General features: G+C 40.2%; 1 protein-coding gene across 50 annotated transcripts in view; it reads left to right on the top strand.

Annotated features, from left to right (window-relative positions):
• The window catches only part of camk2b1 (calcium/calmodulin-dependent protein kinase (CaM kinase) II beta 1), a 70,801-nt gene that overhangs the window by 27,917 nt on the left and 26,802 nt on the right, over positions 1 to 16,082 (top strand). For 18 of the 50 annotated variants that reach the window (XM_047819079.1, XM_047819083.1, XM_047819084.1 and 15 more), the window contains exons 6-13: positions 4,967 to 5,039; positions 12,440 to 12,542; positions 13,134 to 13,217; positions 13,423 to 13,517; positions 14,231 to 14,353; positions 14,470 to 14,553; positions 14,883 to 14,925; positions 15,445 to 15,540. In XM_047819079.1, the coding sequence (XP_047675035.1) occupies positions 4,967 to 5,039; positions 12,440 to 12,542; positions 13,134 to 13,217; positions 13,423 to 13,517; positions 14,231 to 14,353; positions 14,470 to 14,553; positions 14,883 to 14,925; positions 15,445 to 15,540 (701 nt within the window). Of the gene's footprint in view, positions 1 to 4,966; positions 5,040 to 9,282; positions 9,356 to 12,439; positions 12,543 to 13,133; positions 13,218 to 13,422; positions 13,518 to 14,230; positions 14,354 to 14,469; positions 14,554 to 14,882; positions 14,926 to 15,444; positions 15,541 to 16,082 lie in introns of all 50 variants that reach the window. The other 32 variants (XM_047819093.1, XM_047819091.1, XM_047819088.1 and 29 more) reach the window with 4 other exon arrangements.

Raw genomic sequence — 16,082 nt, 5'->3', positions numbered from 1 at the left:
CCGTATGTCACGCCACTTTGTCTCTCTCTCTCCTTCTAGTAGGATAGTAGTGAAGCCTGTGTGCATCGTCATAGTTGCTCATTTTCTGTATGCAATTTGGTCATTCTGTAGTCGCAGTTTGTTCACTGACTGCCTCCTGAGGATGCTGTAAAATTAATTTAAGTTTAAACGTGGAATGCGATGCCGCATGCCAGATGTGGCATGTTAGTTGTGCCACTCGGTGTACTTTATACTACTGAGCACACAGCACATTCACACAAAAAGTCCGTTTGTCTCTCTGGCCTAAAACTATGGAATAAAAACACTGTCAATAATAATCGTACGTAATTCAAAGCATTTGTGTGTAAATTTTAATTTTGCGGAGTTGGATCCCAAAATTTACGGCCACGACAGTTTACAGATACGAGATTTTGTGTGTTTGTTCAAATACAACTCCAAAATGTACGACTATGACAGTTTACACACACAACGCTTGTTTTCACAACACCTCTTTTTCACACACGAAAACGGTCTGCGAAACAACTGTCAAAAATACGTCATCAAGTTCATAGGCATCACTATCCGAGGGAAGATGAATCGATTCCACGAAGTGCGCATGCGCCCCGCCCTCTTTTAAACCACTGGCGCCGAAATGGCGGATCAGCAGCCAAGCGCTCACTCATCGTCTGGGGTAAGTTGGTTTTTCCTTCCAAATTCGGACATGTTTAAGGGTTAGTTATCACTAATAACAGAGAGGAGTAATATTACAGATATAGGTTAACTATAGTAAGTAAGATTAGCTCTCAGAGTAAGGTTACATTAGGTGCTTAAAGAATACAGCTGTTTAGGAGGTCATCACTGCAGTCTGTAGATAGGCCTACATAAAAGACACACACACACACCCCTCACACCTAGCCATTTCCTGCTGCACTGACTGCCCATTTGACTTGGACCTTCTTTCTTGTGCTGTCTGTCCACTGATATTGGACTGGTTCCCCGTTTTCTGTTGTCCAACACTTAAGGTGTTGGTCAACATCGACACCAGATTCTGGGCTGAGTGCAAGATGTCACCTAATGGAACCTGATAAACAATAAAATATGACTTTAACACTTAAGTAGTGAACACGTATTGCATGACCTGTGTATTCCAGAGCACCTAATGTGACCTTACTCTGAGAGCTAATCTTACTTACTATAGTTAAACTATATCTGTAATATTACTCCTCTCTGTTATTAGTGATAACTAACCCTTAAACATGTCCGAATTTGGAAGGAAAAACCAACTTACCTGAGACAATGAGCAGTGTTGTAATGTAACGGAGTAAAAATACTTTGTTACTGTAATTAAGTAGAAATGTCACGTGTCTGTACTTTACTTCGCTATTTAAATTTGTCAACTTTCACTTTTACTCCACTACATTTCCTAGATAAAATGTATACTTTTACTTTTACCGTTATATTTCCACTAAGCATCTTCGTTACTACAAAATAAAATCAGAAGAAATGTGTGTGACTGTAATAAGAGAGGTTTGGTGAATCACCGCTCCTAGATTGCATTACCCTCCGCACGCTGTACAGGTACAGGTACGCGCAGCGTGCACGCGCAGTCAGAGCTGGAGGCGTTAATGTATAACGTTAATCGGAAAGCTGCGAATACAGCAACCAAAAGCAGTGAAATTTCACTATTCTTATTACCAGAGTAATATATATATATATACACAAAATATTAATGCAAACAATCCATACAATACTAAATAAAAATAACATTTATTGATTATGTCTTTGTGAATATTAGTTTATTAATGACTGCATTCATGGGACACACTGTTTGTAGAGAATACACACATACATGAACTGATCTGATTCAAGACTGGCATCATTACATCATGCATAAAATTTTGGTGTCCATATAATATATAATATAAAACTCTTCTTGTTTTAAATTCTCATTGAGGGATAAAACCCCTAGAACCGCCCCTGATCTTATGCCTACCGAAAATCACTGAAATTTTACTTTTTACTTTTACTTCAAATACTTAAGTACATTAAATATCAGAAAATGACTTTTGACACTTAAGTACAGTAAATATCAGATACTTTAAGAATTTTACTTGAGTAGTATTATAAAAGGTGACTTTCACTTCTACCAAAGTCTTTTTCTAGTATGATACTTTTTCTTTCTACTACTTTATACAACACTGACGATGAGTGAGCGCTTGGCTGCTGGTCCGCCATTTCGGCGCCAGTGGTTTAAAAGAGGGCGTGGCGCATGCGCACTTCGTGGAATCGATTCATCTTCCCTCGGATAGTAATGCCTGTGAACATGATGACGTATTTTTGACAGTTGTTTCGCAGACCGTTTTCGTGTGTGAAAAAGAGGTGTTGTGAAAACAAGCGTTGTGTGTGTAAACTGTCATAGTCGTACATTTTGGAGTTGTATTTGAACAAACACACAAAATCTCGTATCTGTAAACTGTCGTTGCTGTAAATTTTGGGATCCAACTCCGCAAAATTAAAATTTACACACAAATGCTTTGAATTACGTACGATTATTATTGACAGTGTTTTTATTCCATAAAAACCCCCAACGCTTATGGGGTCTGGTCTGAACGGTGTGCTGTTTGGGATTTGGGCAAGCGAGATAGAGACTAGATACTGTAGGTAGATTTTGCAGTAGTAACCACAGGTGGATACATCTCTTTATAAGTATGTCATACGAAGACAGTATGTTTACTTCGGGAAAGTCAAGCATGCATCTATCTACATCTAAATTAACAGCTAGGTAACCCAAGTGCTAGACATTTTACATAGCTCAAAACCAAACCAAACGAATCCCAAACTACTATTACATGTATACAGCATTTGACGAGGAGCCTTTTGGAATCCGGTTTTTGGTTTGGTTAAATCTAGCTGCTGTAATGTTATTCGTGCACATGGCAAAAATAACATTGCACCCTGCAGTCTATTTAGAGAAACAGCTCGCTCATGAAATTGAGAAATGTTTGACGCAACGTCTTCTCCGACAGGACGAAGAAGGTATATTCACAGAGTGAAGCACAAATGTTCAGGCCGAGAGCGTCCGCGCGTTCTCTCGCTTTCCCTCGAGCCCCTGTCAGATCAGTGAGGAGAGACGGCAGGGTCATGGAGCAGTCACATCTCCGACCAGCATGGGTCTTAACCACGGTGCCATAGTTCTGACTCATAAACTAATCTGCTAAACCTGTAGGGCGTCACAAATGCTTACAGGGTGAATAGAGGAAAGTATTACACAAGATGGATAATATTATTCAACACAATTATCATGTTTACAGTCAAGCTAACAAAGTGGGCAGTACGTATATCAAAGACTGATATTAACTAGGCGATTAACTTAAATAAACCAGGCGATAAAGCACGAATAAGTAAATCGTAAAAGTAAAAGTGTCGACCTCACATCTGGGAGCATAAACAATCGGCCACTAAATCAAAATAGTCCTGGATTGGGGAGGGGCTAAAGGTCAATTTTTTAACTTAGACGTAGAAAAAGATTGAACTTAAAGAATGTTTATTTTAGAAATTTGACCTGAAGTGCCCATCCTTTTTCTAACAAGTTTGCACTCTCTCTCTCTCTCTCTCTCTCTCTCTCTCTCTCTCTCTCTCTCTCTCTCTCTCTCTCTCTCTCGCCCTCGTCTCTCCCCTCTTTCAGATTAACTCTCTCATCCTCTTTTCCTCAGAGAGAGCGACAGACAGAAACTAGGTCTCCAATTAACTATCGTAATTAGGGCTTCATCTGTCCGTTTCAGTTGGTTTTGTCCTGACTTTATCTGTTCCACACCCCCCCCCCTCTGTCTCTCTTTCTCTCTCTCTCTCCCACTCTCTCTGTCTCTCTTTAACTCTCTATGTTTCCTATCTGTGTCACTCATGCGTGTTCCTCCCATATGTAACTCCTCTTGTCAGGTGTGTGGTGAACATGTACTCTTTTCCCTCAGTTTACTCAGTACTTGTGTCTCTAAAGTGTAAAACTAAAGTCGAATCATTTCCAGTCTGTTTAATTTGGACATCGGAGGTGACTAGTTGTAATCGAGTGTATGTGCACAGTATGGATGAAAATAGATTATTGTCCTTATATTGTTACATGTTGCAATACAGTGAAACAATCTGGTGACAGAATGATGTGTGTTAGGCCACAATAAAAAAATGATTCATTTGACAAAAATCTGAAGCTGCTTATAGAAACCCGAATGCTCAGAGCTGTAGTGTATAACGAATGTGTATTGCAAGGCCAATATTTTAATAATATTTAAATAAACACAGATCAGTATATTAGGATTATATATTCTCTGTGACTTAAGTCGTGGGTGTGTGGGTGTGGGTGTGTGGGTGTGGGGGTGTGGGTGTGTTCGCATTCTGTGGTCTCAATGCTTCAGAAATTAATCACGTATAAATCTCATTCTCACACGCGCGCACACACACACACACACACACACACACACACAATATTTAAGTCAACTCATTCCTTAATTTTTTTCCTAAGCTTTACTTTCTCTCTTTTTATTCATCTCTCTCCCTCTCTCTCTCTCTCAGTGAAACTTCCAAGTTATAGGCCAGTGGCTTAGTCTCTCTCTCTCTCTCTCTCTCTCTCTCTCTCTCTCTCTCTCTCTGTTGTAATCATGTCAGGCTGGGTGCTGTTGCCAGTTGTCTCATCATGTTGAAAATGTTTTGTCTTCACCACCTCCACTTTCACTCGTTCTTTTTTTTTCTCTCCTTCCACTCTTTCACTTCCTCCTTCATCACTCTTCTCATCCTCTTTCCTCTCCTTCCTATCCTCCATCCCTACGCCTTCCGTTCTATTTCTCTCCACTTCTTATTTATTTCATCACGGTTCACTGTCTTATTTTCTCTCACCTCTCCTCTCACCCTCCCTTCATCTCTTCTCGTCTTCTCTCAACACCTCTACTCCCTCATTCCCTTTTTTCTTTTTTTTTTCTCCCTCTTTTTGTCTTCACAGTCACTGCATCCATCAGATTCTAGACAGTGTCAATCACATTCACCAACATGACATAGTGCACAGGGACCTGAAGGTCAGTATGTAGCCCACTCACATCCTGCTCTGGCCATGTCTGTCTGTCATTGCCTACACCTGTCTGTCTGTCTTGTCTGTCTGTGGGTCTTGCCTGTCTGTATGTCAGTTGGCATCATGAGCTTGTGTTGTTGCATTGCCTGCTCCCCAACCCCTTCCTGCTATTCTTGTTCCGTACATCAGTTCAGCTTGTCTTTGATAGAGTATATTCCAGAACGATAGCCAGTATCATTTTGCATTAGGATGCTTATTTTTTTTTTCCCCCTTTAATTATTGTGTGGCTTTGGTTTGATTTGTTCTTACGTTTTCAGTCTGGTGACATTCCTCTGGCTTGTTACTTGATAGCGTAATAGTGTAATAAGACGATTTTCATGCTATGTATAGAAGTAAAAAGAAAAAGAAAGGGAAAAATGATCAAAATTCTTACATACAAGCACAAGTATCTTCTCATATGGTCATGACTCATTCTTTATGGAAGTTAAAAACAAAAAAGTACACATTTGCAGAAGTATTTGGTAATACAACTTTAATGGTAAACATGTTCACAAATAAATGCAAGATTATATGTATCTATAGCACGTTTCACTCACCAGCTACTCTATTAGGATGATTTTATTATTTATTTATTACATGATTTTTCCTGCAGTTATTCAGTCAGCCAATCATGTAACAACAGCTCAGTTTGTAAAATCATCACATCAGACCAAAATAAAAACAGGCTTATCTCAGTGACTGCCAAGGTTTTATATAGTATTTTAGAAACTGCTGGTATTTTCTCACACAACAATCTTTAGAGATTATATAGAATCCCCCCCCAAAAAAAATATCCAGTGTATGTGGATATACCTTGTTGATGAGCGAGTTCAAAGCACAATGTCCAGACTCTTTTGAGCTGTCATGAATGCTACGTAAACTCAAATAAGCACCCACTACAATCGCAGTGAACCAAAATGCATCTCAATACACATTGAACTTGAGGGTGATTAGTTACAAAAGCATGAGACGACATTACATTCACGGCATATGGCAAGACACCTTTATCCAACTCGACTTATTTTATACATCTGAGCAATCAGTGGTTTTGATCAGGGGCCCAGCAGTGGCAGCTTAGCGTACCTGGGATTCAAACTCACAGCCTTCTGATTGGTAATCCAATGTCTTAAAACTAAGCTACCACATTCCCACCAGATCCTTAACCGCTGCGCTCAACCAAATATGAACCTGAAGCTACAGTGGGTACAGTGTCCTAAAAACTGGACAGCAGGAAATTGGAAAACAACTTTTTTTCTCGATCATTGATTGGCCAACTTCAGCAACCCCAAAATTTTATGTTAGATGTGAACATCCACTGATGATCTTGATCTGGAGCAGGTGTACAGGTGTTCCTGATAAAATGGTCGGTGACTGTATGTCACTTAGAAGGAATCTCTCAGTTGTCTCGCTTCTCTGTTAAAATAATTTGCTGGCTGGAATAGAAGGTGTTGTACAAACACAACGGGCCACAAGGGACGCCCGTAGGCACACTTTCATCTCTTTGTCATGTTTGTGTTAATACTCGCAGGGCTGAAATCCTCATTATAGTCCCATTCATGTTTAATCGTTAAGCAACCGTATCGTTACATGTAATCTCCCCCTCTGTCCGTTCCACGTGTTTTTTGACACACACCTAGTGAGTAGTAATACCGTGTCTGTGTGTGAAGTTATTTATAAAGTCGATCGTGAGTCGAGCGCTGCAGAGGCATGGGCCACTGAGGTTACAACTTGACACAGTAACATTTGCGACAGCACCCTAAAGACCTTTCTCCCAGCAGGCCGTGCTGTTCAACAGCTGACAGTGGGGGAGGTGAAGAGCGATATATACACGCGTGCTCAAACTCCTATATTCATGTGTTCACAGCATCTTCACATAAGAATGTGCATGAGGCGCACTCTCATTTCAAATATGTACATACAGTACATTTAAACACCCCCCCCCCACACACACACACACACTTCATGCTAACAAGCTCAAATAGCACACTCACATATCCACTTACATGGAAAAGAGACTACTTTTCTTGAAATGCTGGAACACAATTCATCTCCCTGTTGCTCACGCATGCACACATAGACATGCACGGTATGATATGACCTGTGCAGAATTTATTCATTGGACGAGACAGCGCTCTGATTTATTTCCCCGATCTTTACGGCCTTGCCACTCACCGTAAAACAGTGCACGTACACACACACACACACACACACAATATCCGTCACACTTTGCACCCTCTGTCACAAATGCACCCGATGCCATCGACTCGCACACGTTCTTCGTGCCTATCTGTTCACATTTTCCTCATCTTTGTAGCAGTCCTTTCGAAGTGTGTTCATAATTTTGGCATTGGGTCTCAGCTATAAACAGCTGTTTTGATTAAATCATGTCCTCGTTTTGCAGCTGTAATCAGCTACATTTTGTCATTACAGCCATTAAAATTAGTCCAACTCACCCCCCCCCCCCCCTTCCCCGGAAAGCCTATAATCTGCATCTCTCGGCACTATAGCACCCTCTACACCGGCACATGACGACATGCTGCGGTCTCTTAGCAACCGGCCCTCATGCATGCAATGCGTTGCTGCTGCCTCACATTGCGCATGTCCTCAACCTCCCACACGTGTGCACACACACTCTTTAATGCTCACAAACACACACAGTCAAAAAGGAACATCACATGGGTTATCTTTCCAGTATGTGTATCGATATATCTATCTGATCCAGCATAGATATGTTCATAGTTTGTATCCATCTCTTTCTGTCTGCGTTTGTCTCCTGAAATGACCCTGTTGTCTTATGTAACTGTCTGAATTTTTTTTTTTACAAGGGAAGACGAGAGCATTTTGTTCCTTTTTATTTAGTATATAACCCATGGCTCGCTCGCTGTCTTTAAGAAGATCATGCCTAATATTATTTCTGTACTAAACTGTAGAGGTGATATAGAAAGTCATGCAGAAAGACATGCAGAGATAGATAGATAGATAGATAGATAGATAGATAGATAGATAGATAGATAGATAGATAGATAGAGTTGGAAGAAAAGAAGCAGAATTCTTCACAGGCACACAGCCTTGCCTTTCAGATCCTTCTTCAAATTTTATCAAATGGAGTTATTCTTGTTTTTGTTCTTTGATTATCTTTTAAACAAAATTTCATGATTAAATGTAGTGTTTCAAAATCAAAGGACAGAATGGTAAACAATTACCAAACGTGAGTCCATCAGTTTATCTGAACATTTATAATAAAATAAAAAAGAAATAAATCAAAATGCTAAAAATTAAGATTGCCGTTAAAAGATAAGGAATTATGCAGTCCTACCTGTCAGTCCCAGCTATAAAGGAAACAGTTGCCTGTAAACTATTTAACGCCTGTAAACCTAATCTAATATGCATATTGGATAATAATTAAATGCTTTAAGAAATACACTAGTTGGCCAAAAAGATGTGTACACCTGATCATCCTACCTTTATTTGGGCCTTCCTCACACTGTAACTACAGATTTGGAACCACACAATCGATTCGAGGTACATGAAGACATGCTTTGCTATGGTTGGAGTGGAAGGATTCAGGTGTTGTGCACAGACCTCTAACTCTGACTCAACCCCACTGAACACCTTTGGGATGAACTGGAAAGCTGTCTGCAGCCCTGGAGTTCATCAGCATCAATGTCTGATCTCACGTATGCACGTATAGCTGAATGGACACAAATTCCCACAGCCATGCTCCAATATCTAGAAAAAACACATTATAGCACATTATAGAAACTGGGACTAAATCTTAAATGGGATGTTCAGAAGGAACACATAGGTGTGATGTTCTGGTGCATCACTGAAGCTTAGTTACCTTGTAGACTGAAGCTGCACTTTATGGACAGGTAAAAGGTTAATATACTGAAGGTGCACAAGATGTACTCTGGAGAAAATGATGAAACCATGTGATTGACTTACCATGTCGTATCTGACTGGTTTTAAGCATTTTGACAAATATAAGTCATGTTAACATGCTTTGCTGCACTAGTACACCATTTGTGTAAAGTGTTAGGAGAATCAGAGCTGAATTGCTTCTACATGTTTGGAAGGCAAGAGCTTTGTGTCTGCAGAGATCCTCCCTCCCCCTTCCACCCTTTTCTCCCCCTGTCCCAAATACCCCTGGCCTGTGCACGGGACTGTAGCGCTGCTCAGACTAACTTGCGCCCCCTGGTGTTTGCATGCAGTCATTGCATCCAGCAGATCCTGGAGGCGGTGCTTCACTGCCATCAAATGGGTGTGGTGCACCGAGATCTGAAGGTGAGTGACAGGTGTCATGTTGTTGTCTGCTGAGTAATGTGTAAGCAAGTGTGTATATGTGTGTGTCTGGGAATGGGGAGTGTGTTGTTGGGGGTGGAAAAGCAGCTACCACTGTGTGGACCACGGAGCTGTTTCTGGAGATGTTATTGATAAATATGAGCTATGAAATCACACAGTGATAGCAGTATGGCAGTGTGTATCAGTGCAGATCAGTGATAACAGTTGACCACGAGACTAAAGGTGGTTGAAAGTTCTTCCATCTGCTACTCTGCAGTGCATATTGGTCTACTGATGTCACTGAGAACTTTTCTTATTTATTTCTTTTTAATATGAACATTCAAGTCTGCATAAATCCATTACTTGCTTGGTGTAGCTTCCATTAGCTTCCATATTTTAGCATAGGCAATTACATTTCCAGGCTCCTGTTTATTTACAGAGCACCACGAGGCACTTATTGGCCATTCAGTTAACTACTGAATTTAAGATGTGCCTACCTCTGCATTTAACGTAAATATATTATTCACATATCAAAAGCCACAATGTTTTGATTCATTGTGAAGTGCAGATTTTGATCAAGGAAGCAAGAGAGAGAGAGAGAGAGAGAGAGAGAGAGAGAGAGAGAGAGTAAAAATTATTAATTGTATGGTGTTAATGATAATCTTTTATCAGATAAAAAGTGACAAGGTAGAAATTTCTCTCTCTCTTTCTCTCTAAATAAATAAATAAATAAATATGTATGTGTTATGTGTGTACATATACTCTATTATTATATAATACACGCAGTACGTGTCTTAAAAATGTTATTGTGCATGTGAATTTATATAAATAAGTCATATATATATGTGTTTGTGTGCTTATGCTTTGCCTTTAATGGTGCTTAAATTACATGCACTGTAGACAGCGAGTGTGAATCATTAACGTATAATTAATACTACTGATTCTTTTCAGTTAACATGAAAATTCCTTGGTTATGATGTGCATTTTGAGATCGAATTCTTTCTCTTATCTCTAATGCTCTAATGCTTAAACACCACAACTCAGTAAAGTGAGAGGTAATACTGGACACGGGCCCAGATTTTTCATTTTCCCTCTTTTGGAAAAGGGTAATCACATGAGGTCAAACACATATTTGAAAGCGCTAAATACACACGGTTTGAACGTGATGTGTCATTGTTTAGTTTTCCAGTCAGGTCCCCTGAGTCTAGGGCCACTCCGGTTTCATGCTATCGATGTCTGCTTAAATTGGAGTGCCCTTTTCAATAGAGGCCTGTGACTCCTGCTCTTGGTAGTGGGAATGCAGCAAGAGTAGCCTCCACAGGAATAAGAGATCTTTTTCATTCCAACACACACACACACGCACACACACACAGAGAGAGAGAGCGCGTTATGTTGGACTGCAGCAGGATGTGTTACTCACACAATAAATCTTTATGAACTTATCATAGTCAAAGTAAGCAAACCCACTAAAGGCAGCTTCTCAGGTTTGGAGTCCTTTCGTGTGTGCGTGTGTGTGTGTGTGTGGGAGAGAGATTATTTCTGTGTGTGTTTTCCTGTTACATATAGCTGAGAAAGGAAATTGCAGTTTTGTGCAGTTTAGAGATGAATGTGGAGAGGTTGATTTTCTTCCAGATTTGCGTTCTCCTTAGGGACACAGTAGAGTTTAGTATTTTTCCTACAATCCAGCTTTAAGACTCTCCATGTTCTCGCACTCAGCAGTATTGGCGTGGTTAACATCTCAGAAATAATGCTGCTCTTTAGATATCCGATATACTGTAGCTACTTGTAAGGAAGAGATCTACCTATATCATATCAGTTGGACCGAAAATATATATTTTGTGCGTTTTATAAAATAGCAGAAAACAAATATACAGTTAAAATCGGAACCATATAAAGCTCTCTCTGCTCTCTTCCACGTACATCAGCTCACAAACTTTTACCGCTGGCTAGTGTTGCTGTGATTGACAGGGAAGGGAGAATATGCCCCTCCCACCCAGAGAGAGCTGCTAATTTTGCTCCTGTCGCTCACGGATACGGACGACTCTGACATTATCGGGATTTGAACTCAATCTGTAACCTGATGACGATTTTAATGTATTTTCTTTCCCTTTTAGCCCATGCCTCTTAGTCTGATCCTGGTGTGACATGGAACCAAACTATATGCTGAAAAAGAACAAACATTCAGCTTTCAGATTGTGAAATCTACACCATCCCTCTTTCCCCATGTTCTAAAAGATATTTCCAAAGCCACATAAAAATATATGCAATGCAGTGTAGTTTAAGACAAGCAATGGTTTAGGCAATTAGGCAGCTACACACTTCCCTTGAATGTTAGCTACTCATACAGACATCCTCAAACTTTATAACGTCTATAACGAGCGGTGCAGATTTCTGCATATGTGTGAGAAAGTAAAAAAAAAATTTATGAAGGCAGATTGCAGAAACCCAAACCTCTGCAATGCAGGTAAAGCACCATGTTTAAACTGCAGTGGTGTCTTTACTAAAAGGAGTGTGTGTGTGTGCTTATAGCTCTGTCTGAAGTACTACACACTAATACACGAGAGCGTATGTGTTAGCATATATGTTGATCCAGTATATCACAGAGTCCTATGGGGAATGGCACGTTATTAGGATCCGTCAGTGACAGAGAAAAACGAGGCTAGCTAATCTGGGTCACACACACACACACACGCACACACACACATGCACGCACACACTTCCAATATCAGCAAAGGCAAATAATGACTTCACTCCTGGATTCAATTTAAGAAGTTTAGAAGTTCTGTGTAGTGTCAAATTTTAATGTACTAACTTCTTCTTACTTTGCATTAAAACACTAGGTAAGAACAAAGCATGGTTTTAACTGCATCCACATGTCTTCCTGGCAAGTGAAAATGGGGATGTGTGTGTGTGTGTGTGTGTGTGCGTGTGCGTGCGTGCGTGCGTGTGTGACTTTCCACAGTTTGTGTGCAGATGTTTGTCTGCATGTAGAGTGTAGCTGCCAGTGTATGTGTGTGTGTGTGTGTGTGTGTGTGTGTGTGTGTGTTTTGGTGGAAGTAGTAATAGCTCTCTTTGCTCTCCATTCAGCCAGAGAACCTGCTCCTGGCCAGTAAGTGTAAGAACGCTGCCGTGAAGCTGGCTGATTTTGGTCTGGCTATCGAAGTGCAGGGGGACCAGCAGGCATGGTTCGGTATGCAACTGCACCATAGTTATCTATCTCTCACCTTTTTAAAGCTCATTTAGTTACTTTTGACCAACTTAATGTTTTGTTCCTGTTAGTTATAATTCTCTTTCTTTTCATGCTTGGCCTAAATTACGTACAGAAGAGAGTTCTAAAAAAACTGACCCAGATTCCAGGGCGGATAAATCATGACAACGAACAGGCGTTAGTGTTGGTTGCAAAATGGCGTCAAAATACGCTTTGTGTTGATTAGGAACTTTGGACAAAATGCATGGTTAGTAAATATTGATGCTAAAATGCACATTGTAAGGGTCACTGAAATACTTTTTTGCAACTCATACTTAGTCTCACAGAAACGAGCAACACTGTGGTATATGAGCCTTACAGGAGCAGTAAGTAATTTCTGCGAGGAGTTTGTGATTTTAAGCACTGTAGTTGACAACACTGTAAGGCTTCATCATACTGTAGCTTATGCAGTTGAAATTGAGTGATCTTTGTTGTGCATTATGAATACAGGTTTTTTTATTAGAAATATCTATCCTAGGATTTTTCTAACACGACAAAATGATTCATTGAAGTATGTGTGTGTCGACCTTGCAGGATTTGCGGGGACACCAGGTTATCTCTCCCCTGAGGTCCTGAGGAAGGAAGCATATGGAAAACCTGTGGACATCTGGGCCTGTGGTAAAACACACACACACACACACCCACACCACACACACACACGCACACACTACACAACAACCACACACACATACCACACACACACACACACACACACACACACACACACACACACACACACACACCACACACACAAACACACTGCCCCATACATTTGAAGGACATACATAGTCACAAATGTCAAGAGACTGTGTGTGTGTGTCAGGTGTGATCCTCTACATTTTGCTGGTTGGTTATCCTCCGTTCTGGGATGAGGACCAGCACAAACTCTACCAGCAGATTAAAGCTGGGGCTTATGATGTAAGTCACACTCTTTTTCTTCTCTATCATCTTTCCATCTTGTTTTCTTCTCTTTCTTCTCTCTTACACTTCTTGAATTCTATTCTATTTATCAGTGGATCACTCACTTACCCGGTGTTAAAGTTTTGTTCTGATCTTTAAAATTTGATAAAGTTTTAATAATGGTTAAGATAAAGTTATTAGGAATATGTTTGATATTATGGAAACATTATTATATTACACAACAGACAAATAAAAAAAAATATGTTCGTGTGTGTGTGTGTGTGTGAGAGAGCAATTATAATACCATTTAACACAATCAGAAAAAGTTTTAGTAATTTGGAACAGATGAAAGATTTAGACAATGCAGGACGGTCATAAGAATACACTGCAATGTATCTGTGTAACTATATTAGAACCATATTTTGTTTCTTCATATACTGAGATTTAAGCACTTATGTACATCGCTCTGGATAAGGGCGTCTGCCAAATGCTGTAAATGTAAATATACTGACATCCACTTTATTCTTTATTATTTATTATTATTACTTTATACACTTTTTTTTTTATTGTATTTTTAAAAAATCTTTCAAAAACAGTTAGTCTTTTCGTGTGCTTCGAAAAAGAGATGTTGTTGATTGTAGATTACTGTGAATCGTCAGTAAGGTGTGTGTGTGTGTTTGTGTGTGTGTGTGTGAGAGAGTTTTTTTGATGTTCTTACTTGTTTTTGCTAGTTTCCATCTCCAGAGTGGGACACAGTCACTCCTGAAGCCAAAAACCTCATCAACCAGATGTTGACCATCAATCCAGCCAAGAGAATCACAGCACAGGAGGCTCTTAAACACCCATGGGTCTGCGTAAGTACTCACACTGTGCATAGGTGATCCTCTGTATGTACATACATTCATCTAAACACATTATGCACATTCATGTAGATATATCATCACTTGGTTCTCTTCGCTTGTCTCCGTAGCAACGCTCTACAGTGGCCTCCATGATGCACAGACAAGAGACAGTGGAGTGCCTGAAGAAGTTCAACGCCAGGAGGAAACTCAAGGTGTGACACACACACAAATGGCTTCCTGTTCACTACAATGGATATAACATGCATGCTTTTTCTGTCCAGCACAATTTAAAGATTCACTGATAAGCTGATAAACAGTGTTCTGTTTATGTTTATCACTTTTTTAAATCCATATAGGCTTCAAAGTAGAAAATTGGCTTTGGGAAAAGTGGACACATTCACTAATATTACATTATCAAACAGTGTCGAAGAGAGAAATTCATTCAGTCCTCCTCTAAACCCAGTGGTACCTGAGTGATGGTCTGATTTAGTTCAGTTATTCACCGTTTTTCTTTCTGTACTCTTTCTCGCTCCTCTTGTAGGGTGCTATCCTAACTACCATGCTGGTGTCCCGGAACTTCTCTGGTAAGTCACTTGGATTCGGGTTCGGGTTGTATTTGTGGTTTTACAGTGCGTCATGCTCTTCACTTGACCTTTTGACATGTCTGATAAGTTATGAACCATGTTTTCAGGGACTGTTTCATCTCCGAGTCCCTTCATGTCCTTATGTGCTCCTGTCGTCAGAAACCTTTCTCTTTGTGCATCCATACCTTCTAGAGTCGTGTCCATGACATTTTGTCTGTCTGAACCGGTGTCATTGCGGATGATTAAAATGAACATCTGATGTGATAGTTTTGAGTGGGGAACATTTTCACATGCTTTCTTAAAGAAACAAATATTCTCTTTTCTCTTTTGTTCTTAGACTAATAAATACTTCTTTCCTCCTTGTGCTCTTTCTCCCTTTCTATCCCACCCTTCCTTCTCTCTCTCTCTCTCTCTCTCTCTCTCTCTCTCTCTCTCTCTCTCTCTCTCTCTCTCTCTCTCTCTCTCTCTCTCTCTCTCCTCCCTCTCTCTCATTTTGTGTGTGTGGACGGTGTGTGTCAGTGGGTAGCAGGCAGACCACGGCTCCGGCCTCGGTCACTGCCGCCGCTGCTGCTGTTGCTGCAGCAGCGGGCACCACAGCAGGGCTGGTGGAACAAGGTAGCAGAGTCCCTGAGGGGGCCTTCTCTCCTCCTTCTGTCCTCTTTTAAACATTTCTCCCCCGTCCTTGTTTGTCCTTCCTCCTCCCACTCTTCTCTCTCCCTTAAAGAAATACGCCAGTGTTTTTTTTTTAACCTAATCACTATCTGTCTTGGCATGATATTCTCACCCTGTACTGAGAAAACAAGACAACCTGATTACGCCAAACTGATTTGTGTAACGACTTCAAAACCGATTTGATTTACTGAATGTAAAATCTCTCTCTATCTGTCTATCTATCTATCTATCTATCTATCTATCTATCTATCTATCTATCTATCTATCTATCTATCTATCTATCTATCTATCTATCTATCTATCTATCTCTCAGAGCCTAGGAAAATGTAGAAGACAGAGATTGACAACGAAGAATTTAGAAGAAGGATATTAGAAAAGTCTGACACTGGAGATAAATCACCATTTTATCGATTAGAGTTTTTTTTGTTAAATTCTAGCATAAAAATGCGGTTTATAATCAGCCCTAGGTTGTGTAGAGGAGAGTT

This window comes from Tachysurus fulvidraco, chromosome 9 (assembly GCF_022655615.1).
Source record: "Tachysurus fulvidraco isolate hzauxx_2018 chromosome 9, HZAU_PFXX_2.0, whole genome shotgun sequence".
Taxonomy (NCBI): Eukaryota; Metazoa; Chordata; class Actinopteri; order Siluriformes; family Bagridae; genus Tachysurus; species Tachysurus fulvidraco.
Note: the sequence above shows the minus strand (reverse complement) of the source record. Positions and strands in the feature narration are given on the sequence as shown.